The sequence below is a fragment of the Rhynchophorus ferrugineus genome, unplaced genomic scaffold (assembly GCF_030347505.1).
Source record: "Rhynchophorus ferrugineus isolate W39M unplaced genomic scaffold, kcgeb_rfMv2 rfM2, whole genome shotgun sequence".
Classification (NCBI taxonomy): Eukaryota; Metazoa; Arthropoda; class Insecta; order Coleoptera; family Curculionidae; genus Rhynchophorus; species Rhynchophorus ferrugineus.
In genome coordinates this window covers 88156588-88183797 of record NW_027472581.1, presented here as the reverse complement: position 1 = coordinate 88183797, position 27210 = coordinate 88156588, and the positions used below count along the sequence as shown (strand labels likewise).

Sequence of the window (27210 nt, the reverse complement as noted above, 5' to 3'; positions counted from 1 at the left end):
TGTATTATTATATCCTTCCACATCATCGTTAACTGCAGCAATCCATTTTATTATTTCAACCTTGACCTTACTGTGAGCTTCATAGAATTCCCCCACCTGTCTGATCAATCTGCTTGGTTCTCTTATTTTAATATTCATATAAATTTTTTGAAATCCAAATATATGGTACTAAACTTTTCCACTTCCTTATATGCTTGATTTATGTAATGCCCCACTTTCTGCTCAAAAAATGAGAGCTTCAGCTTCGCAAGGGTACTCCGGCAAGATCACGGTGTTATAGTACCTCAGTTTTCTATATTTAGAGGTCAATTTTTTGTTATAGATGTCTTTTATAAGTCTAAAATCTGTATCGATTTTTTGACGGTGAACCATGTCAGCGATCTTTTCCAGTCCGGTTTCCTGAATAGTTTCGTCCAAATAACGTAATAAGAAACTCATTGGATTTTGCCTTATTTAATTTCTAAATATATTGGTGCCAAATTGTTGGCAATTATAAACACTGTTCTCTGAAATGAAATTTGTTTACCTACTTTTTCTGCTATTTCATTTATAACAAAATCTTTTATATTATTTTTATTTCATTGAAACAATTTTGACAAAGACAGCTAGTTATTGGCTCCTGAATAAAAATTATGACTCCCTTCACAATTTCCATATACTAATATCTGATATTTCGAATATTTTCCATAAAATGTATTTAATGCCCCCCATTCTTGTACCCTTTTTCGAGGTTCCCCCTTTATCAAAATAAACCCTTTATAAAATGTCCCAATTTGCCACTGTGAAAACTTTCACATTTTTACGAAAGTCTTTTCCCATTTCCAACATTTACACCTAAAAACCAACCGACATAAATCTTCAGCGAAGACAAATTTAAATATATAGAGTGATAAGGCCGGTCTTCGATGATCCATTTCAGATGCCTGATATCGAAAAAGTTTTAAAACAGCTTCAGAGCCGCCGATGTAAAAAATTTCGAATAAATTCGATCTTTGTACAAACTCGAACTGCTCTTAATTACATTTCAGGGAAAGGAAATTTAAAATTTAATTTAACACACATTGGGTTCGACTTTGAATAAACAATTATTTCAAATTTTATTTTGCTTTATTATTATTATTTATTATAATAATCTAGTAAATTAACGCTAATAACCTATTTGGTTCTATCCTACTTTGTTATGGTTTTAAACTAAACAAGATGAAATTGTTTTACTATCTTTTGACTAATCTTCTGACTAAGGCATAATTATATAGGAGCTTCATAATCTCCACATTGATGTACTGATGGAGCTTTTTTTCATATTTTTGAGCATAGTCCTTCATAACGTTATCGATAGTATCTACCTTCAGGTCCCTATGCAGATTATCATTACGAATATACCACGGAGCATCAACAACACCTCGAAGTATTTAGGTTTGGAATATTTGCATAATATTTCTATTGCCTTCGCAGTTATAACCCGAGTTGAAGACCATAAGTCCACAGTTTGAAGACTTGTTTGAAAAGTAAAAGATTATTATATACTGACAGTGCTAAACTGGTTCACCTTCTTCTTCTGTTCTTCACCATGTTTCTTCGCCGCTTTATTTCCATACTGAACTACTTGTTGATTTATATATAGTAGCCTGCACTACATTCTTTTGTTTGTGCAATCAGTATTTAGTGAAATATTTTTGCGCCATTTGTTTTTCAACATCACATTTCGGCAAATTGAAAACTATAAGTCGTTAGTGTAAAATATTGAACTTTTAATACATTCTTATATATAATGAAAAACCAATACATACAATTTTTTCTGGGTTTATTGTTCAATGAAGAAATGACAGTAGTAGTAGAAAGTTTTCATTGGTCTTATATTATTCTAACTCTTTTTACTTTTACAGCATTAGAGCTAATAGGGTATTTTATCCTTCATATTCTTTATATAAAGTTTCAGTTGTTCTCCTAGTGTCAGATATGAGCATCGAAAGCATTTGTTTATAACCATTTTCTCATTTCATGAGCTTTGGAAGCTTAGTTAATGTTGCATTTATTCGGCCTATTAAGTGATAATCAAAATGATTCACATCTAAACCGGTACAACCGGTAAAAGTACAAGAACTAGAATTGTAATAACAAATTTCACTTCAGCAACAGTTTTTCATTTATTGGAATTATTCACTTGACGTCGATATATCTTCACATTGCTTTTTTCTTTAGCTCAATTTATACACAACTTACTTGTAATATTAAACATACCATTTTAATTGTGATATTTATGGTCGTTCAAAATCCATATTCATTTCTTTCAATTTGTTCACTTTATTAGTTTAACTTTTCGATTCCCAACAAAACATACCATAGAAATTTTCTATTTTTACCTGATAACCACAAAACCTGCAATAAAATGATTTACAAATACTTTTTATAGTAAAATCATGTGGTTTGCCATTTTCCTTTCTTTTGAATCTTTCCCAACCCATAAAACGTATCTTCTAACTATATATTTAACTTAAAATTTTAAATAAAATATTAAAATAATGTGATTTGTGATTTTTTTAATAAGAAGTGTCGTGAGCAAATAATTTTATTGTTACTTGATTCTAAAAAAACACAATCTATCTGACATATTTCGCCAACCTTGAGTTTTATGATTCTTAACAAGGATATGTTAAGAGTTTATCGTGCCTGATAAACTCTCAATAAAGATCCTGCAGCTAATTTCCTGTAGGAAAATTGCTTTTAAGATATATTATATAGATATTTATATGTTTATACCTAAAACTAAATAGGAGGAGGTATTTCCTAAGTGTTGGCCTCCTAAAATAACTCACTGATATAGATGTATTAAATTATTGAAACCAAACTCGACAGGTAGAATAATAATGGAAGCTAAAATGTTTCTCATGAGACAAAAACAATTATCACAACAAAAATTTTAAATTTCTTTTTGTAATAATATGTATTTAAATTTTTCTTTATCCTTGGACGTTTATTCCCCATCACTATTGATAAGATTCATCCAATATTCATTTATACGCTCTCGCGAAAAATCTCCTATATCAAGCGATGCCCCAAAAAAATATCCTAATTTTTTACGTGGGAAACGCATTTGTACAAAAGTTTTCCACTTTCTACATTTACATCTAAAGACGAATCCACCGACATAAATCCGGAAACCCGGAATATTTAAATAAAAGGGAAATAAACGTGGGGATTTTGTACCAAATCCTTTAATAAAAACAGATTCATAAAAATCAATAATTCACCATATAACTTTAAAAGCATTAACTGTTCTATTTTAATTATGGAGTTATGTTAAAAATGTGATAAAGAGAACAAAAAACAAGCTTGAGTTATGGATAGATATCAACACTATATTAACTGAATATTAAGTTACTAGAGGCGAGAAAAAGTAGATCTCATTTTCTAAAATAGACTAGGGATTTTAAAACTAGACAGTTTTAATACCTCTAGATGCTGATATAGCTGAGTAGAACTATATTATAAAATGTGTTTCATAATATATAATAACTTCGTTACTATTTAAATAACTATGTGGTGATTAATTTTAAGGCATTTTCTGTTTTACATGAGTTTAGAAACATCATTTTTTCTACACAATAGATACATTAATATGTTGTATATAAATTTAAAAGTTTGCTTTACTTTTCTCTTAATTAAGACAACACTTAATCATTCCAGACCCAACTAATAAAACAAAAAGTTTAAGACAAAACTGAAAGTTGATGAATTTCTTGATGAATACTCGATATATTCTGAAAATAACCCACAGTCACTTAGGTCAAGATCTAGACCACACGTTTGGTAACAGAATAATTCTAAATAAAAATATTTCAGTTTGTTCAATTCACAATTCATCAATTTGTGATACGATCAGAATCATAATTAAATTAGTTAGGACTACTAAGTTATGTTTGGGAGGGTTGGAGGAGGATGTCATCTGTATATTAAGCCCGAAACCTTTTAAATGATGTGTTATAGCGTAACTAGTAAAATATATCTGGTGAATGAATACATATAATTATGTAAAAATACAGTTCTTCTTATCAAACCGAATCACTAGACGAATATACTTTAGAGATATTCTCAACATTTCAACAAATATCATGTATTCTGACAATTTTTTCAGTATTCATCAGTATTCATCAATCCCTGAGCTGTATGGGGATGCTTTGAGAGTTTGAGCATGTCTTGACAGAAGTCTTGCCAAATCAATGTCAAAGTTTGAGGACATTGCCAGCAACTTTGCAGCAGGTTGAAAGGATTAAAGTCATATATTTCCTTATTTGGTCTGGTATTTAATTATAATACATATTATCAGCAGAAACTAAAAGCAATAATTTAAGATCGTCTAAGCAATCCACATTTGCTAGCCATTCTCGACGTGTTCTTAGGACTAAAAATTCTTTAAATTAATTTATACGCTATAAATTCAATCTATCGATGATCAAAAGTAACTTTAGTTAGCAACAATTTAGATGAGAGTTTTACAATATCTCTCCAAAGCTTTTAGAAAAATTAACGCTATAGAAGCAACATCCTCAATTCCTAAAGAATTAGAAACGTTTAATGCTTGCTAAAGAAATGAGAAGAGACACAAAATTTACTAAATATACTTTATCTATTATATATATAAATATATATATATATATATATATATATATATATATATATATATATATATATATAACACGTTCAATCTATCTTTCGGTACCCGGGACCTTACAGCTTCAGCTGCGACACTTTTCTCTAGTATATAAGTGCCTTTTATTCAAAAAATCTACATGTAATCGTAAAAATGGATTTATCAATTTTAGAACTTTCAACCCCAGAAAGCCTTTGAAGCTGATGGGTCATATCTTTCTACTTTTTTTAGTTTAGCTTTGCAATGTTAATTTACATGGATTACGTTGCTTCATCAAGCATTTTCTCAAAATATTTAATCACACACTGTCAGAATATAAGCTACCATATGAGATGTCAATCATATAAGTTTTTATGATGTTTTTTCAAGAGGCAATATTTAGATCAATACATTTACAACGTTACAATGTTATATTTGATTAAAGAATACTTTACAAAATAGAAAACTGTTCGTCGTTTCTCCAACGAAAAACTATTTCAATATTCAAAGGTTTATATTTTATTCGGGCTTTTTTGCCCTATATATAAAACGATCCTCGGAAAATATCCTAATTTTTCACGCAGCAAACTTTCACAATTCTGCGAAAGTTTTCCGGGCTGCCACATTTACATCCGCAAAAAAAACGAACCCATTGACATAAATCTCAAACGAGAACAAATTTAAATAAATTCGTCTATAAGGAAGCTCCATGAGGAACGGAAGGAAAGGAAAAAAATCAGGAATCGTTTAAAGTTGGACCGCAGCATTTAGTTTTCTATAAAAGTTTGTCTGAAGTAACAATATTAGAAGTTATGTGGTTCTAAAAATAGGGAATACTAGGGTGTGTTATAAGCTTTGGCATTCTATAGAAAATTTTAGGAACTTCCTTTAACCGTACGGTCACTGACCAAACGTTCACCATTCGTTCAATTACCGGGTGCCGGGTAACTATAGCGTAGCAGATGTGCAAGTCATTAGTGTACTGAATAAAAAAAATTCTGTGTAAACTGGCTATGTGGCATGTGAAATAGCTATAGGGACACAGTTTATAGTCCTCATAGAAATAAAAATAGCGGAATGCCAAGCCAATCGATATTAAGGTACCTGAGATGTCCCTTTCCCCTTCTCATGTCGTACGAAAAGAAAGAAAAGTGTTCAGTTGAAATTCTACAAGCGTAGTGAACAGACTATAAAATATACAAAATTAATATCAAGTTAGTAATTTTATACAAATCAGATATATTTTTGGTGAACTGAATATAGGACACATTCCTACTATAGTTCAAATCAGTTTTAGACCTTCATTATTTATATTCATCCCCCTAGTACTGAATAAAAAATCTTTCCAATATTTTCATAAGAAGTTATTTTTTACATGAGATTATTTTTACAAAGCCTATAACAAAGATATCCTCAGTATATTTGAAGATAATGCAGATATAATGAAAAGAAAGCAAAGAAAACTGTACACTCCATTTTTATCAATTATTAACGAAAATGTTGTTCGGCAAACAGGCGAAATAATCATTTTTGATGAGCCTTGCCGGATATGTTGCCGTGCCAGTTTTTGGGTCTTATCTACATAAATATATTATTTACGTCTGTTTCCGTGTTTACCACCTTTTCATCACCAGCTGGAACGTCACGTCGGGGGATATTATGATGAAGTTCAAATTTTCATTTTTGCCCAGGGAAACCTCAAAGAAAATAAAATGAAACGGTTGCACGTTAAAACCGGGGGTAGCCGCGTAAAATTACGTAATAAATATATACGAGGAATATTTCTTAAATTCATTATTCATCATTATTTTTCCTTGCGTTTAATGAACTCTAAAAAAAGGGCTATTTTACTGTCAATTTACTGGAAAAAATATAAAATTTCTATGCAGATAATTAATGATATTCTAAAAAGTATGAATAAAAGATATTAATTAACAAAAATAACAATTATTTTACAATTTTAAAATAAAAAGTCTTAGTTTAAAAAGTCCCATTTTACCGACGAAGGGATTATCAGAACTGGACCTAGAGTTTTACGTGGGCTCCGAACCTCGGTCCTCGGCATTAAGCATACGTCACTCACCAACCAACTTAGATATAATCCCAGAGTACATCCGGTCTTACCCAGCCTGGTTACTGGCGTGAGTGGTATCATTTTCCTTGTCGGATTTTACACCCTTTCCTAAGACAATCATAGATATTAAACAATCACAAACATAAATTTACGACCACGCCCCAGCAGTATTCGAACCCGTGACTATCGCAACAGTAGGTGGACCATCCTGTCGCCTTTAACACTGCGCACCCAAGCTGGTGAAAAGAATATGTGAATACTGTTGAAGCTAATCAATTATATATTTTCTGCTTTATCAGATGTGTGCTCATAATTCTACTGTATCAGATGTAGTAATAAAACTACAGGGAAGTAAGCAATATATGGTACTTGATTGGCTCGTTATGCACATGCGCATTCTGATAATCTGCATGTGGTTATGTTTATAATTTGCTAATTCTATGGTTATGTATTTATATAGATATTAATATACAAATAAGGTTATGAAAATTTGATAATATTCTGAAATTATGGGTATATATTAATCTCACTAAGTATCTATTAATATACTATCTATTTCTGGCACAAACTAAATTAAAAACAAAGTTACAAGTGAAGAATCTAGACATACAAGGTACATTTGGAGTACATCAACAGTATGAAAATATACATAATTGAATATATCGATGGTATTACTTCAATAATCAAATATACCATACTGGACATCAATTTAGATTTGTTTGTTTCATTTCCATTTCAATATTCAAGTTATATTACAAAATTTGAGCATTATACCAAGTATCTATTGATACAAGTTTTCTTTTATATTGAGTTAATTTTTTCAACTCTCAATTCCACTAATTTTCCTTCGATATTTGATAATTTTAATTTTGAATTTTCCTTAAAAGAGAAACTATATCCTTAGCTAGATTTACTTCTCAACGAAATAAGAATATATAAACAATGAAAACATCAAAGATAAACTAAACTGAGAGCTCAACTAGCCTAGATATGCTTGTCCATTTCAATGTCCAATCTCCTTTGTAGTATTGTACTAATAAGTAGGTAAGTGATAATCTAATAAGGCGAACTGGGAACTAAATAGCAATATAATATTATTTTACTGACTCAGGTTTTGATTGCAATTCTTCTTGTTCTAGATTTTATGACATACGGTACAGGACAGGTTTCTAAATTGTTATGATTTAAATTAATTTTATTCAAGCACTCTTGAACCAAGAAAAACTATTGGGACTAATAATATTGTTGTTTTTTGTTTGGCTTTACTTTTGTAAATAACGGAAACATCACTATGACCATCTCTTTCTTTAAAGTTAAGTTCATAGGGTGTTGAAAGTTTGCTATCCTTCTGAAAATGCGTCATCTTCTACATACAACTCATATATTTGTGTTTGACAATTCGAGGTAAATATTTTTCTATTTTTAACATTAGCTTCACCACATATTAGGAGCCCAGTAAACTCTTATAATAAAATATTGGTTACTCATCTTTTGAGTTCGTTCCTCTTGTTTTTATATAACTATTTAATACTTTTTTTTGTTAACCATATAAAAAAGGCTTTATATAAAATTAGAGAGAAGTGTACTGGTCCTGCGTAGCATATCCGTGGCAAGACTAGGAAAAAATATATTTAATTAACAAGATATAATTAGAGCTACTACCTGAAATCTTAATTTAATTTAAAAATTAATATAAAAATTAGACTAATTTTAACTTTAAACAATAATAAAAATTTATTTTTAATTTTAACTATTATTCAGTAATTAACTTCAGGTCACTATACTTTGACTAAGAAATTGTATGTGTAATTTTTGTATGTCCTCGTTAGTCCAATTCCAGCTAAATGTTTCAGATATTAGATATATTGGTTTTAAATGTTTATAAAACATTATTTTAAAGAAACATAAATACGATATCTAACTTGCTAAAAATATGTTTTTGAAGAATCTTAATTGAATTAAATACAAAAATTAACAAAAAAAATTGACTAATTATAACATTAAGAAAAATAAAAAACTTTTTTATTAATTAACTTTAGGTCACCATACTTTGACCAAGAAATTATATATTTAATTTTTGTCTGTCCTACTTAGTTCAGTTCCAGCTAAATGTTTCAGATATTAATTATATTGCTTTTAAATCTCCATAAAACATATATTATTTTAAATAAATAGTACGATATCTGACTTTGTAACTAATAATTTTTTTATCAAATTTCTTTAGTAACCACAAAATGTTTCAACAATATATATATATATATATATATATATATATATATATATATATATATATATATATATATGTATGTATATATATATATATATATGTACAAATATATATATGTATATATATATATATATATATATATATATATATATATATGTATGTATATATATATATATATATATATATATATATATATATCACAACAATACTTCTACATAATCGTATGCCTCTAGGTGACTAAAACAAAACAGAATAGCGAAAAATGGAATCCATAATTCTTATATAAATTTACGAGCTGCACGCTGCAATCTGTCCGTACCATGCGGACGTAAAACTAGAACCGATTTACCTATAAATTTATTTTTATTTCCGGGGCATTTTTCATAAAGATTTGCTTTTTTCTGTTCATTCTTTGGCGCTCACGTAAATTTCAATATTTTTCCGCATAAGTAAATAAATATTGCAAATGCGAAATTGTTGTGAGAGATTTAAAAGTTTTCTATTCTAAAAATATGCATGTAAAATGCTTTATTTGTTTTATCTTTAAAATATGCAGGATTGCTTTATAGTATGTGCGAGTTTAACTTTAATAGGTTGGACAAACAGTTAAAAAAACACTATTTTGTTTGTTTCTCCATAGCAAGCATATAATGGTATATTATTCCCCTATGGGGTGTCTTTTCGCCAATTTTACGAAGAGTTTTGTGACCATCAGAAAACAGAATTAAAAATTTAGACTTAGACTTTATACCCAGAGGAAAACTATCATAAGATTTGTTGTGAACATGTTGTTATACATGATCATTAAAATTAAAAAAATATTGGACTTACTGTGGTAGTTGAGACACATATATTTCCAAGTATTGCAATGAACGCTATCTATTACTCCCTAAATAGAAAGGTTAATTAATATAGTACTCTTTATAACCTACTGGATATCTATAACTTTTACAAATCTTCCAAATGTGATACTGAACGTCTAACAGCCTATTCACACTCTGAAAACAAATTAAGCTCTATGAATGGTCTGGACGTGTTTATCAAATGAATAAAACATAAACATAACTTTTGGGGCGAAATCAATTTTATTGTCTGCATGAGAGATCATCAACAAACCATGTGTATTATTAGGATCACAGAGAATAGACTGTCAACTGTAGCAAGTTTTGGGGAAAACTTAAAAAACCAATCAATATTACGATTGGCTTTCAAAAATTAAAATAAATTCTAGTTTTGTACTTTCAGTAGTTGAATTCATTAAGCAACGACAAACACTTAAAGAACATTTCTTATTAAGAATTTGCCTCACGGAAGGAATTCATACTGAAAAACGCCACAATATATTTTGATTTTATTTCCTGATATATATTTATATCAGGAAACAAAATCAAAAATTTCATATAAAGAATATATCTCAAAAAGCTTAAGAATTTTTCTTCTTGATATAACATATATACAATACTTATTACATCATCTTTAAATCTAATAATATATTAAACTATCTGTCCTAGTTGAAACACATATATTCCCAAATATTACATATTTTAATAAACGCTATATATTACTCTCTAAATAAAATGGCTAATTAATATTATACTCTTTATAACTTACCTAATATAACTACTACAAATATTCCAAATGTAATACTGAACACCCAACAGTCAATTCACACTCTGTTTTGTCAAATGAATAAAATATAGAACATTTGTGGTGAAATCGATTTGTTGGGAGCATAATACAGTGATTAGCAATAAGCAATGCGTCATTAGGATCACTGAGAACAGATTTTCAACTGTAGCAAGTCTTGGTGAAAACTCAAAAAAGCGATCAAAATTATTATTGGCTTTTAAAAATTAGAATAAATTCTAATTTTTCACTTTCACTCTATAATAACAACGTAATTTTAAGAGCTCATAATAGAATATATTTAGTTTTGTTTAAATGACTTTATCGAGTAATAAGGGTGAAACAGGCTACACATATATAAAAATAACTAAAAATATCTATGAGTGAAATAGAATACAAAAAACATACTACATAGCAATACGAATATTATAAAAGAGCGATGAAAATTATCGGTCTAAAATTCCGGCCTCTTGATGTGAGTAACTTCCAACAAACAACGCCAAACACTCAAAAAACAACTCTAATTAAGAATTTGCCTCACGGAAGGTATTCATAGTGAAAATCGCCATAATTTTTACATGTTACCTTTTTTGGTCACATTATTATTAAGCTCTAAATGTATTTCAATTTGCATTCTAAAATTGCGGAATTACTCTAAATGAATTTACAACTTTACAACAATGAAATATAGATTTATATTCTATGCGGAATTTTACGCCACCTTCCACATAGTTTATGTTTGAAACAAACAATTGTTCTTAAATTTTTGCGCAACTTAATTAAATATATATAGATATAGTTTATTAATTTGAGCGTGACTAGCTCTAGATCTTTATTAATGCCACCTTACTATATTTATACTCCAATTTCTGGCCATTAACTATACTCAATTAACTCGAGTCAATATTTGTAAAAATTCTCACATCTTCTTAGACTCACCTGAACTATAATGTCTTTAAAACTGTTCTTTAGGCTTTGTAGTAAAATGAACACTTTCATAAGAAATTCTTCTTTAGTTTTTCATAGATTAACGAGATTTAAATTTGAAAGGATAATTGGATATGACAACCTCCTCGTAACTATATATATATACCTACAATAATATTTTAAAAAATAATTATTTATATTTATTATATATATATATATATATATATATATATATATATATATATATATATATATAATAATAATAAGTTTAAATAATTTAGTATGGATTCATTTAAACTAGTGTATAATTTTTAATTAATTGAAGAAATAATTATTTATATTTATTAGATCCCATTTATATTTAATACTTGTATTTTTAGTCATAATTCTGTTAATTCCACCGATTCATTAATAATAGTCGACCACTATATCCCCACAGGAACACATGGACTATATTTGCAGAGTGGGAAACGTTCGCAGAATGGAGAACGTCGTCAAAGAGGTTCCACAATATCCGCTCCCAATTGCAGACACTTATTCTAACTATTACGATTACGACGTATGTCCGAATAAAACCAATAAGTGCCGCTATTTATCGCTTGTATATGATTGGCTATCAATAAGCTAATAACTCCTTGATGTCAGTTTATTAATAAAGGGTTTCGAAATGGGATTCGAGAACCAGATCGACCTCGAACGTATTTTCGGATAGTAATTAAAATCCTTTATCAAGAAACTGACATTAATTGTAAAAGTTAGTAAAAGCTTCAACGTACGTAAAGGCATTGTAAAAATCCTTAATTAGATGAAATATAATTATACGCGATAATTTTATAAACTATTTAATTGGCGTTTAACTGAATTTTAATTAAACCGCCATGTTTCAAGATATGTTGAATCATATAATTTTTCTCTTTGGTATATGAAATGCTTCTTCGGTATATGAAAATTAAAACTCGCGTTAAAAATTCTTATATTTTTCAAGTGCTACTACGTGGGGGAACCAAATATAAACGGTAAATTTGTAAAATAATGTTATCGATTAATGATATAGGCAAATTAAACATTGAACATTTTTTAATGTAAGTTACCTCCGTGCTCTGCACACTTTTGCCATCGATTTGGAAGCTTGAATATGCCTTGTTCAAAAAAATATTGAGGGCAAGTTAACAAGGGCGCACGGTGACAAGTCAGCACTATAGGGAGGGTGATCAACGGTTTCCCAGCGCATTTCTTCCAATTTATTCCCTGTCAAAACTGCTATTTGTGGCCTGGCGTTATCACGAAGGATACTCAGAATAATAAGACGAAGGTACCTCGCTCTCAGTCATGGTTGTACAGCGGACAAAACCGAGAATAGCAGCAGATGCAACCCACGTCGATTTTCCCGCTCTCCATTAACCAAAGAACACTCGAACATCGAGTCCTCTAGATCGAAATTACGAGCAAAACTAAATAGTAAAATTACTTCGATTCCCCCTCGTAAATTGTAACCACATACTAAAGGTCAATATATCCAATTTTTTATTATATTGGAATACAGTAAAATATTCATTCTAATGATGAAAAACGCTTCCTAAAATTATTCCTAAAAAAATTAATATATTTTGATATACTGCTTGTTTTAATATTAAATAAATGATTAAAAGAGATAATAAGTATTTCTTAATTTTATAGTAAATTACTATATACTATGGTAGTCCTGTAAGTACCATGCTTAAAAAGAACTATGACGACCGAAAACAATAACAATGTAGTAATAAAGTTTTGTGTTTTAAACGTTTTACTAGAACAACGTGAGGCAAAAGTCCCGCTACCATTTTGATTGCTTATAACTTTGCTCAAAAAAAAGATAAGTAAGTTTGATTTTCATAATGAGTTTATTTGATCTTTACTTTTTTTGTTATGATTGAAAAATTATGTTGACTAGATGGTGACCGCGATTCTCTATGCAACTTTCGACTCTTTTTACGGCATTTCTCATTACATCCTGCAACATCTGAGGTTGACCTTCGTGGCGAATATTGTCTTTAAGATGTTGAATCGTTTGGAGCTTATTCACAAAAGCTTTTTATTTAAAATAAAACCCATAAAAAATATCTGGTGCTGTTAAATCCGAAGATCTGGCTGGCCATGCTAAATCGCCACTTCGCGAAATTAGTCTTCGTGGGAAAATGTCATTTAATAATTGAATTTTTGAACAAGCTGTCTATGCTGGGGCCCCATCTTGCTGAAACCACGTGTCCTCTAGTCCTTATCCTTCCATTTCAGGCACGAAAAGAAAATTTCGGCAAGAAAATTTCGAATCATATCTAGGTACCGTTGACACCTTCGTCATTTTCAAAAGCATAGGGACCATTGATGTTTCCAGCATGAATACCACACTATACAGTTGTTTTTAGTGGATGCAATGATGTTTCATGAATTCATTGAGGATTCTGTGTTCCCCAAAACCGACTGTTCTGTTTATTCACGTGGCTACTGAGAAGAAAATGGGCTTCATCACTCATTATCAATTTAGACGAAAAAGCTTCAAATTCACCAGACAGCCTTAGGTACTCATTACTGTACTCAACTCATTGATCAGGATCTCTCGGTAGCTATTTTTGGACTGACTGCGTGCAGAAAGGTGTAACTGGGAACCACGTCTCCGAATTACTGTTTCTGAAAACTATGCAGCACTATCACGCACCAGAGCCATATATTCAACGTTACGAGACGTCCTTTATCACCAGAACTACGTATTGTCAAAAATTCGAATGTAAACGATAAACTGTGGTTTTGTGAGGCACTGGAGGATCAAGATATTTTTGACACAATTTCCTCTAAGTGGAAATAATGGAACGATTATTTTCATTAAATATTGTCACTCTTTCTACTCATTCTTGTGGCGTATATTCAAACATAATAAAATTTGGACATCTACACAACACAATGGTTAAAGCGAAACTGAGCTAAACGTCAGTTTACAAAGATGGCGCGTAATTAAAATGGTAGAGGAACTTTCGCCCCACCTGTTAACATCTATGACATGTCCAGTCTTCAGCTGATACCTATATCCCACTGTTAAAAATCTGGAGCAATCTGTCAAAATACTGGTAATTTAATTTAATCAAAATGAAGATGTAGTATATTCGCAAGAACGAATATTCTCATTTTTTAAATTAAGCATACTATCTAAGCTAGTTAATATTTTTCGAAAGATAAGTGTGAAAGGCTCCAAAAACGCAGTGTTTTCTTAATTAAATCAAGTATTCTAGGATCTATCATTCTAATGTTACTTATATATTAAATAATATATTAAATGGTTAGTATATACGAAACAAAATTATTTCATTATCATTTATTCATTTTTTTTCCTCGATAACGATATAACCATAAAATTGAGACAGTTCTTGCGACTGTCTAATAAATATCAGGATTTCATATTTTAATTAATCAAAATTCAATTACTCTCATCTCATCCTAACTATCAATAAAATATTTTATTGGTGTTATATGTAATAGACGATAAAACATCAGATAGATGGAACCTCATTTACAACTAGATGAACACTTAATGCTTCAGTTATGCCTTAATAAGAGAACTCTCCTAACGTTATCTCCCCTATAAAAATGTTATATATCACTTGAGATTAATTAATATTTATTTTAATGATGTTAGTTTTAATTGTTTTGAACACTAATTTATTTTACTATTATTTTACATGCATATTCATAAACCAAACAGTATTTTTTTTATATACTTTAACACATATTACAATACGAACGCTCTGGTATATTCTTGTGTAGATAGTGTAGAGTTATGCATGGTAAATAAAATATATGTTAAATGTTGTATTTTGTAGAATATTTAAAACAAATCAATCGAAAACGTATATATCACCAATGTAGGAGAAAGTATTGCATGTTCAATTTATATGTGTCAAATATGCTATATGGTTTTATGTATTTCGATCATTTCTTTGAGAAATTGATACAATATATGTTAATCAAAATATTTTCCATTATTTTCTACATCTCTGTCAAATTTTTCTGGCCACATGGCTAAATTGATGTCGAAAGAAAGATTTTGGTTTGGCATCGATCCAGCCATTGATACATTTTCAAACATCTTCAACATTTCCAAAATGTTTACCAATGAAGTCATAATGACTTGAAGAGAGATTACTTTTCGTCTGTTGTTGATCTTTTCTGCAACAATAGATCATTAATTTAATTCCATTAACATCATTAGATATTTGCAGTAATAGTTTTATTTGATTTTAGTAACTCCTAACAGACTTCATCTTGCTCATACCACCATATGCTCAGCAAGACTTCTTAACCAATAACATCTCGCTTGAGTTTCGATGTAAATGGCTCTCCTGGGTTATTCCACGACTTTTTGCACTTGATATTGTCATTGTAGATCCACTTTTTGATCTACGTGATACCAAATTTATACCGAGAAACCATAAAACCGAACATTAGAACGGTTCGAAATGGCATTTTTATACAATTTGTGTGGTATTTGGCATTTTCTCTACTTTTAGATCTTTTTCTTCTCAAGTAAACACCAGGAAACAGCTGATTTATGTACTGTTAATCTGTCTAAAACATATTTGACAATTTCAGCTGGGTTTTCGTTTAATAAGTCGGCAAATTAGTCGTCTTCGAACTCTTTTGACGATTAAGGAGCCGTTGTATGTCATTGATAATAAACTGGAACACTGTAATAGTGTTTGATAGTGGCATATTCATGGTTGGCGTCTATATACATTAAAATAAGTTCAGAAAATTGCGGTTAAGTTTCTACTGATTTTAGAACTACGGCCTAAAGATGACAAGAATAAATTTCTAATACAAATGTTATGTAGTATTGTTATTAGCTACTCACCTGAGTATATACAAATAGAGAATCGTCCATTTTCATTCAAGCCTTTGAAGCATTGTTATGGCTAGTTCACTACTTCTTTCGTTGAACGAAAGACACTCATGTGTATACCCAATAGTATCAATGTATTTATTTCGAACCCAAATATCATGAAAGATTTTAATTAAATTATTAATTTGATATATCTAGTGATTCCTATTAAAACTATTTTGTAGACAAAGAAGAATAACTTCATTAAAGTATCAAATAACGTCTAAGTTAGTTATCAAGAAAATTCCATACTTTCTCCTAAATCTAACGTAAACGTTAACAATAGGAGTATTAATAGGGAGGCAAATTTGAACCAGAATTTCAATAGGTAAACTGACTATTTACACAATTCGTTCTAATATCCGGTTCAAGTTTTCCTACAACCCTGGACAAATATATTAAACGAGATATTCATTTAAACTCGATTTAATTGCTTTCCTGCCTATCTCCGGGGAAATGCAGCAATATAAGGTAAATTATGTCGAACGAATGTTTCTTAATCCTTTAAGTAGACAGTCGTAGTGCCTCGTATCTGAAATATTTACTGTTTAGAATGTGCGCGTCTGTTAGAGCGCGCGTATATCTTTCTCTCTAAGTATTTCAATTTAAATGGTCGTAATAAAAGAGGGAGGAATGTTTGATATATTAGTATGCATGTCCTATAGTAGTAGGGTTAAGTGTTTTATTTTTCCATTTCTAACCAAATGAATGTACTTTTCATTATTTTGTATTTCAATAGCAGTGCAGTGTATATTCTTTTCCTTGATGTTCTAAACGAAATTAAAGGACAAAGGAAACATCAATTCATAGTTGTAAAATGAGTGATTTTAATAATTCGTACCAAACCGTCCAATTTGCCATCTACAGAATTGGGTAAATGTGCGATTGATGCCAAACATTTAATAATCCTATTATTTAATATTAGTTTGTATATTTATTAAAGAAAAAAATAATTCGGAGAATTTAATATTATTCGTTCTATTTCTTTATTTATAAACAAACTAAAAAATGTCCTATATAAGGATATAGATGCTTATTGCGTGGGTGGGATACCGCAATGATATTTTGGGTCGTGGGATGCTGGCCATAAGAAAAAAATTATGAATATTCTTAGCTTGTTAATTTTAATCGATATTAGAGAAGATAAAAAAGTAATTAAAATAATATTTTAAATTTTCAGATGCACAATCATATTGGAACTTACTTACTTTAAATATTCTTTTATTAACAAATCTTTTATAATATCTTTATTGGATACTAGCGACCCGCCCCGGCTTCGCACGGGTGCAATGCTGATACTAAATTAAATACACTACAGAAAAAATATGAACGTTGTATATAAAAACATAGCGGCCCGCTCCGACTTTGCACAGGCATAAAATATATATGCCTATGTCACTCAATGAAAACATGATTAAAATCGATGCAGTATTTTTGGTTCATTCATTACTGCCCTTGGCCTGCACACATTAAATTTGGAGTAAAACAATTCCTCTTCCCCTATACTTACTATGAAGATTTCCTGCTATCTTTGGAATATCTAAATTCATACAATTTTTATTACATTACACATTTTTAAACGCAAATTTTAAATTTGTAATATCTCCGAAAATATTTGTTTAATTTACATGCTGTAAGGAACCATATTGATCTATATTAATTGCACACTGTATTTAAGGTACTTAATTCGATAAGGATTAATGCCGTATTGCTTAAAATAGCTTCGTAAATAAGCCATTTTCTCACGTAAAAAGTAAACAATAAAAATGGTTAATGTGGGTTATCCCTAAAAGATAAACATATACCATCGCGGACTTTTTTGTAGACCTTTTTATGGTGTATAATACTGTAGTACATTAATTTGATCTAACTCGTAGGGTTAGGCAGCGTTTTTGCTAATTGCTAAATAAGCCTAAAAAATAGGTTAATTTACGACATCACGTTAGAAACCTCTAAAATTAGCAATGTTGCCTTAGTATATTATGCATGTATTATACATACAAACCTTCCTCTTGAATCACTCTATCTATTGGAAAAAACCGCATCAAAATCCGTTGCGTAGTTTTAAAGATTTAAGCGCACATAGGGATATAGGGACAGAAAAGGCGACTTTGTTTTATACTATGTAGTGATGCTTAGTACAATCTTAAATATATATTAATTTATTACTATATTTCATTTGTACTTGGACCAATTCACAAGCAAGACGAGGTGCGAGATAACTACATCAATTTATATTCCTCATTTATAAAATTATAATAATCCAAGCTAGAATTTACACTAAAGGTGCACAATATATAGGTTCGTATTGTTTGGTTCGCTTCAATCTTCTGATATCTTGCGCGCTGTCCAGTAGTTCTATTGTTTCCACGTTTCGTGTTCAATCAATTTTCACGTTTCATCAATCTATTTGATTTTAGATCAAGTCGAGAATATCTTCGGACTAACCAATATAGTTGTTTTATTTTGGTTGTAATGTATTTTGCTTTTTGTCTAACATTATGTTTCCAATTTAATCTACCGTCAAGGTGGATGCCGAAGTATTTAGCTTATTCTGCTTGAAGAATCGGGCACCCATCGAGTGATATAATTAGGTTTTCATTATTTCGCCGCAATGCAAAATTAAGATTAAAAGATTTGGAGCCATTAAATTGAATTTTCCAATCTCTAGTCCATTTGTAAATTATGTTGACAACCACTTGTACTTTTTCTTCTGCCCTAGGCAAAGATATGTCCTTTTTGCCAAAATAATTATGTGGTCAACAAAGGTACTAAGTGGTGTTTCTTTTGCTGTCAGTGAGCGGTGAGCAGATAAATCCTAATTGCCAAACCCGATCAAAAGCTTGTGAGACATCCATCCAAGAATATTGCAGGGCAGTATTTATTTCCTCAAACGCTTTTCAGATGGCCTCAGTTACTCTATGCATTTGAACGAAGTGGTGATTCCGAAAACCAAACTGGATATCTGGTATTATTACAAAATATTTAACACATTTAAATATTACTTTCTCGACCATTTTTGATATTTCGGGTAGTAGCGAAATAGGCCTGTAAGATTCGACTTCTTCTGCAGGTTTATCAGGCTTTATGGCCATAATTATTTGTGCCAGCTTAAAGCATTCCGAAGCATATTTCAGTCTTAAACAGACATTAAATATATATGTCAACATGATAGATGATTGCTTTTCGTTACGGTTCATTCAATAATCAAGGTGATATGTCATCTATTCCAGATGCCCTTTTTAAGATTGAGGTTATTAATTTCAATGGCAACTGACAATGGAAAAATTAGATTTAGATCTACATCGGGTTGATAGACAGGAGATAAATTCATTGTAGATTATGTAGCATTAGGTTGAAATATGTTAGCTAAGTATTATGCGAACAATTCAGCTTTTTCACCGTTGCGTCGAACCCACTCCTTTCGATCATTTTTAATTGGCGGTATTCGTATAATTGGTCTTTTAAATCTTCGAGTTGCTTTCCATTAGCGAATAATCTTTGTCTGCTTCTGGGCTTAATCCACTTTCATATTTTTCAAAGCAATTCTGTTTATATTCTTTGACCTTTTGATTCGTCTGATTACTAATTCTATTAAAAGTTGTTTTTTTCTGTAGCATTTCTGTTTCTGTGCCATGCTCTTCTAGCTATTCGCTCTTTCTCTTATCATTTCTCTATTTTCGAGGGGGTAAATTACTTCATATTCTGATTTCTCTTTTGTTAATGGGGTAGCAACTTTTGCAGCTGACCTTATTCTGTCTGGGACTTATTTATATTATTACCTACAGATTTCTGTTTTCTGGTTGCTTCTTCGCTGTTGCCACCAATAGCAATTATTGCAGCGCAAATGTAGCACTGGCAACATTTTATATTTGTGACATATCACGTCTATAGAGTAGGTAGATAATAAGACCCAATACACTCCCTATACAACAGGTTATATTAATATGATGTTCATATTATTTGGTCTATACCCTGTATATTCAAAAACCTCTTTACGTAATTTTATTTTTACAAACTAGGTTGTTCGTTTTAAGCCAATCTCCCCAGCACAAAACACGTTATTCGAAAACACATCCCCAAAAACTACTATAACACGCAAAATTTCCATTTTCATTAAACGTAGAGGCCCGTCTAACTTCATATCTAAAATTCGAGCTTACCTCCAGGAAATTTCCTATCTCCGACGAGATAATTTTCGAACGCATGAATAATTCCCTTCTAACGTTTATCTCTTTTCCTCTCTTTCTCTCTCACTTTGCTCAAAACCGTCTCAAAAACTGATTTTTCCCTGCATGATAATAAATTCGGGGGATTATATTCCGACTGGTTGCATTATATTCGATGTTTTTTGGCGTCTCGACGTTGAAGTAAAGCGCCTTTTACGAAAACATTTGCTATTTGCAAAAAAACAGAAAAGTTAAGAAATTTTTAACAGAGCTAAATCTGGCAACCAATGTAGATGTTACAAATCGTAATTTACTGATTTCTGATTACGATTTGAGGTATCTGTTGACTTAAAAATGAAATTATCTGTTTTCTCTGTGAAGTATCTCCGAAAATTTTCTCTTTTCAAAAATTCTTCACTATCTTAGCTTCTTGTTTTAAAATAAGACTTTGTGGTTTGTTCCACTGTTAACAAGTCAATACTTGTACCAGATATGTCGATAATTTCTTTCCGGTTGAGTCGCTAAAGAAAACTCCTTAATAGTGTATAGTTAAAATGTATTCACTCAAAGTATTGGCCTTTTGATTCTATAAGTCTTGCTCATTTCTCAGGCATTTTTTCGGATGTTATTCCAGAAGAGCAGTTCCTCCTTTTAGTTAAACCACTGAGTCATTTTTCAACTTAAATAAAATTGTGCCAATTTTGCAAGCGTGCACTACATCGATGCGAAAAGATAATAGTCGGGTGGAGCCAAATCTGGAGAATACGGCGGGTGCGATTAAACTTCCCATCCTAGTAATTTTAACGCTCATTTGACTAGTTTTGGTTATGAGCATATTGTAAACGTCATTCGATCAATGCACAGATCAAATCCAATTCTCAACAGAATATACAATAGTACATAACATGACGACACATCACTAGTCTGGTCACACCATACACAGAGCATAGACTTGCGATCTGGACTTCAGACAGTCGATTGAATTTTTTGGCTTAGGGTTTTTGAAATAAATCTATTTTTATCACTCGATGCCATTCAATGCAGAAATAACTTCCTTCCATACCTTTGAAGCAGCATCTCACTGACTATTTTTCGATTTTCTAATTGCCTGTCATTCTGTTGTCCAGTGGCACCCATATTACTATTTTTCGGATCTTTCCCATCTCTTGTAATAATTCAAAAATCGTGAATCGGCTCACATACAACGTTTTTGCTAATTGTTTTGGAGTTTGTGTTGAGTTTTCATTCTAAAACCTCTACAATTATACATCTTCATAGATTTGTAGCCTACCTGGAGGTCCTTTGTCTTGAACATTGAAGGCGCCACATGCATGCTCACCGTGGCTTTAGTCTTCATACCAAATATTCTGGCAAAATTTTGCTCGTACTATCTAAACACATATCTAGGGCTTCTACAGATTAAGTCTCACTTAATTGATAATCAGATAGTGAATCAACAAATCACCTAATACCGCCATCTCTTATTAAACAACAAAACTTATTGATCCCATGACTTATAAAACGTGATCCAAAATGTTCAAATCTGGGTAGATACGTAAATAAAAGCAAGAAAAATCAAGTAACCCATATGCCAGATGTAAATTTCCAATAGGAATCGTTCAGATGTTTAGAAAAAAATATCTGAGGAACGGAATTTGCGCGAAGCACGCGCGCAAACTTTAAAAGTTATGAAGTTATTTGGGCATTTGCATTTAATAAAAATGGAAATATTCCGCCGTCGCTAGGGGCCACTAGTTCTCGGAGGGTGCTTGATGGAATTTGATCGTTCATAAACACAGCGCTGGAAATAAAAGACGGCCATCTCGGAGTTAATGAAAATACTGGGAAAAAAATCCCTTCCATAAAAAAATTTAGAACAGACAAAAATAGAAGAAAATCAGGGTATTTTTAATTATTTAAAGTACAGTTGAAACATAAGTTTTCAAAGTAATAACCATCGTTTTTAAATATAACAGTTACATCAACAAAACTCTGAAAATCCATCTTTTTGTTATAGTTATCCTTAAATGAAATAGGGAGGTGGTTTAAATAGTGGAGAATACAGGCAACTCAAACTACGTCCACCCATCTAGTTTTCACAAGCAAAAAAATCTTCCTATGGGTAAAATTATACAACGAAGACATTCCACAAGAAGAACATGCTAAATATTAGAGTTTTTACTCAATTAGTATATTAACTTGGCAGAAGCACATCTGGACCAAGCGTCAAGAACTTGACAGCAAACTGCACAGTATGCATTGGTTAACCGGTCGTTAAATAATAAAACTAAAATTGTGGTATAGCAGGTCAATTAAAAAGTCTCCAGCCTACCATAGTAAAAGACAGCTTTTTGGCAAAATTAGTTTTTTAATTCAACATAATTCCCTTCAAGGCTGATACATTGATTATAGCCACCCTCCAGCTTATAAATATCATTTTTGTAGTACGATTTGTCCTTTGCTTCAAAATAGCCCCCAGTTTCGGCGATTATCTCTTCATTCGATGAAAATGTTTTCCCAGCGAGCATTATTTTGAGATCTGAAAACAGGAAATAGTCACTGGGGGCTAGATCTGGAGAATACGGTGGATAAGGAAACAATTCGAAGCACAATTCATGGATATTTGCCATCGTTTTCACTGACTTGTTACACGGTGCATTGTTTTGGTGAAGCAGCACTTTCTTTTTCTTCAAATGAGGCCGTTTTCCGGCGATTTCGTCCTTCAAACGGTCCAATACTGCTATGTAATAGTCGCTGTTGATGGTCCTTCCTTTTGCAAGGTAGTTAACGAAAATTATTTTATGCGCATCCCAAAATACAGACCCCATAACCTTACCAGCCGACTCTTGCGTTTTCCCAGGCTTTGGAGCGGGTTCGTCGTGTGCAGTCCACTTGGAAGACGGTCGATTGGAATTCGGAGTAAAATGATGGAGCCATGTTTCATCCATTGTCACATATCGACGCAAAAACCCGGGTTTATTGCGCTTGATCATCTTCAAACACTGCTCCGAATCATCAACAACCAACCCTTGATGGTTGATTTTCCTGAGGCAGTGTCCAAAACTCGGCATCAAGCCAGGTTTTTGCTTCAACTGCATTTTGACCCTTCAACACGCGACCCTTTTATCCATTTTTTTCACAATAACAAAAGTTGCTGCACTCAAAAAGCTATAATTCAGAAATCAATGATACGACGGCTGTCAAATTTATACACGCATCTTTTGAGGGCTAGGGCTAACCAACATACATATGGATTTAATTCTGGTAGCGCCATCTATGTGTCAGGCCGGGGACTTTTCAATTAACGTGTTACAAAGTCATCATTAAGCCAATCTGATCATCCAGTATCAAGTTTAACTCATGAAGTAAAATGCTTACAAGAGAAGTATTGAAAAAAATGTTTCCTGTTGAGATTTGTTTCACTACTTAAAATAATTTTGTTGGGAATTTGTTGGGAGTTTCAAAAAATTTTTCTCCCCAATTTGGGGAATTTAACTTATATTATAGGTAAATTGATAAATTGGCATTAGTAACCATGACCCAAACCCAATTAATAAAGGATTTTTAAAATTATTTATTATAAAAATCTAAATTAACACTAATAATATATCTGTTTCTATATTAATTTGCTACGATTTTTAAATTTCAAAGTACATATTCTACGATAGACACTTTGGGCTTAAAATTTACGTCAGTGTTTTTAATTTATACCGCGCCAGAACTTCACTGAACTAGATCAAATGGTTTTATTCTTTTTAATATTTACCCACCGACTAAGCCATCATTATCTCGGATTTGAAGTTCCTCGACATTGATTCATTCCTGTATTTCAGCATAGTCCTTGATACCTTCTACCTTCAGGTCCTTATGCAAATTGTTATTACGAATGTGCCATGAAGCATCAGTAATACTTTGTAGTAACAACCCCAGAGTTGAACTCTTCATATTTTTTCTTAAACATATGGCTTCCACTTGAGTTTAACATCAATATTCATGCCAGAATTCATTCATTCATTCAGATATTTGGCTATTTTTCCATAGAGGATTCCTTGTTGATTTATATGTGCTAGCTAGTATTTGATTATTTTGATGGTAAAATAAACTGATTTATTTTGATGCATTTTAATATAATATTTTTCTGTCCAGCATTGTATTTCGACAATAGATGTAGCGGCTACAACTTTTAAGCTGATTCAGTGCTCTTATCACCGGTGGTTAGGATTGCAGTATCATCTACAAATGCAGGAACAAAATTTTCGTTTAATGTAGGCAATTCCCGAATGTAGAGCTAATAAAAAACTGCTCTCAATACTTGTCCCTGTGGCACACTTGCCTATATTTTCGTCAAGTTACAATAGACATCTATTTTTTTGTTTCTGAAGTATCGATCAGTTGTATATGACTCAAAAATGTTTGAATATTGGTCAGGGAAAAACATTTTAATATTATCTTTTAAACCTTCATGCCAAACTGTATCGATAGCTTGAGCTACATATAAATATATTGCTAAACAAATTTTATTCTAGTGATTTTTCTATAACACCGGTAATTCTGTGAACATATTAAATCTTGGAATGTTATTTCCTGAAACCACATTGATAATCTGGAATAATACAATGTTCCTCAATAACAATTGGTTTTTTTCTCATCGACTTTCCGGAAATATATCAATTACTCCCATCTAAATATCACATTATTTTATCATAAAACTTAAAATGTCCTGGGAATATTTCCTTTTTTTTCATTCCTGATAAAGAGCAACAGGTTATTATTTATGACATTTCGACCCAAGAGACCGATAATTAACAAGAAGGAAATAATTACCGAAAAAAACAAACCGTTTATATTTTAACTTTTTTTTCTTTTAAGAACCGCACCTAATTTTTTCCTGCCTGTCCTCGTTATTTTCGATGTTCTTCTAGAATAATCAATTACTTAAACGCTTTGCTCGGCTTCCTAATTATAAATCCGATATTAATAATTCGAAAATTATGTCCGTCGGAAATAAAATTTGTCGCCGAACAAAAGAGGCCGAATACTCGTTTAATTGAAATGCTAATTAACGGCATTAAAGAAAATCCATTTCGAACTCCATTTTTCTGGAAGGGCTTAATTAAATTTCCTTCGAAAGCGTTTGACCCGTTGTTTTTTCGTCGTTAATACTGTCAGCAATGATAGCGCGGTTTCGTCATCTGTCATTTTACATAGATGGAAACCACAATTTTTTAAAGGAATTAACACTGTCTTAGATAAAAAACTCATCAAAATTGATCATCGAAATGTATTTCCAAAATAAGTGCTTTCTTCATCCGACTTGCAGAATACTACATAACCTGTAGGAAGAAGTTAGATGGGATATATTCCGTCAAAAATTATTAAACTTCTTCAAGTATCTTACAACAGCTCCTTTAGGTGTTAAAACCTATGTTCGCCAAGAAGATAGGTTCTCTCAACTGCTTTTTAACAGAGTATTGGATACAAGTATGCAAAAGTTTTTTAAAAACAGACATATCGTGTTCGAAATGATGATACGAGCTCCTTTACCGAACTGATGTGCACTGTATTCTAGCATACTTCATGATATTGTTTGCTGCACAACCTTCAAATATCGAAAATAAGCTTAAATAGCTTGGACGTTGTTACAGTCTGGCATAAGTAAACATGAAATTTCTCAAGTGCTTAGAGCAGATTTTAAATGTTTCACTGCGAGATCCTATCAAAAATGAAGTAAATTATTTAAGATGCAACAATCAATGCTTAGTTAAGAGAGAAACCATAAAATTCAAGGACGCATATTACAACGTTTTGGACATGTCTGTCAAATAAAAGATGAAGAAATTGCTCGCAATCTTCTCTAACAAAATCGACCTTTCAGCTGAAAAATGCAGCGAAAGACTAATATAATCAGAGGCCTGAAATTTTCCAACTGCCAGGATATTTAGTGAGTATTGTCAATGAACAAGTCCTGCAGCAAGCAACAGAGTATTGTTTTAATCGTTCACTTAAAAATATATTCTTTCACTTCTGTTTTATTTTAAAGCTCTATGACACAATATGTGACGGAGTTATATTAATTAATAATAATCAAGGGAGACGAACACTAGTAAAAGAAAAACAGGTCTAGTGTTTTTACGAAAAATCAGACAAAATGTTCACGATAAAATAGGCAAGTAAAATTAATTCATTGTTACCCTCATAGTATGTATAATATATGTTATAATATTTACATTAATTAAATAAACAATACGGTGTTGTTTAATATAAATCCTGTCCTATTAATTTATACATGTGTATTCTTAATACCCCAGGGCTACCTTTGGAAAAACATAAAAAGCACTAATAGATTTGAATGAAAGGTAATTTATTATAATGATCAGAAATATAATTTTTATAGTCTCTTATGTTGGCTAATGAATGGTATTAATTGTTAAGAACTACTACAGCTTCTATCATTTATCACTACTTATCTGCACTGAAAATGAAGGAATATTATTAGTGAATATAATTTAATTTATATACTACAAACAGGTTATATAGACAAAATGTATGTATAGTATTTTACAGGAGTCACAATGTCTCACGAATTTAAATACATTAAACAATATTCTTAATCATTTATATACCGAAGGTTTGTAGCGTAGTAAATATCAT

General features: G+C 31.1%; 1 protein-coding gene across 4 annotated transcripts in view; it reads left to right on the top strand.

Moving 5' to 3' along the window:
- Positions 1–27210, top strand: part of Fas1 (fasciclin 1 Fas1 domain-containing) — a 559086-nt gene that overhangs the window by 478677 nt on the left and 53199 nt on the right. For 2 of the 4 annotated variants that reach the window (XM_076396810.1, XM_076396808.1), the window contains exon 8: positions 11924–12043. The exons of the other annotated variants lie outside the window; for them this stretch is intronic. In XM_076396810.1, the coding sequence (XP_076252925.1) occupies positions 11924–12043 (120 nt within the window). The remainder of the gene's footprint in view (positions 1–11923; positions 12044–27210) is intronic. 4 annotated transcript variants of the gene reach the window in all.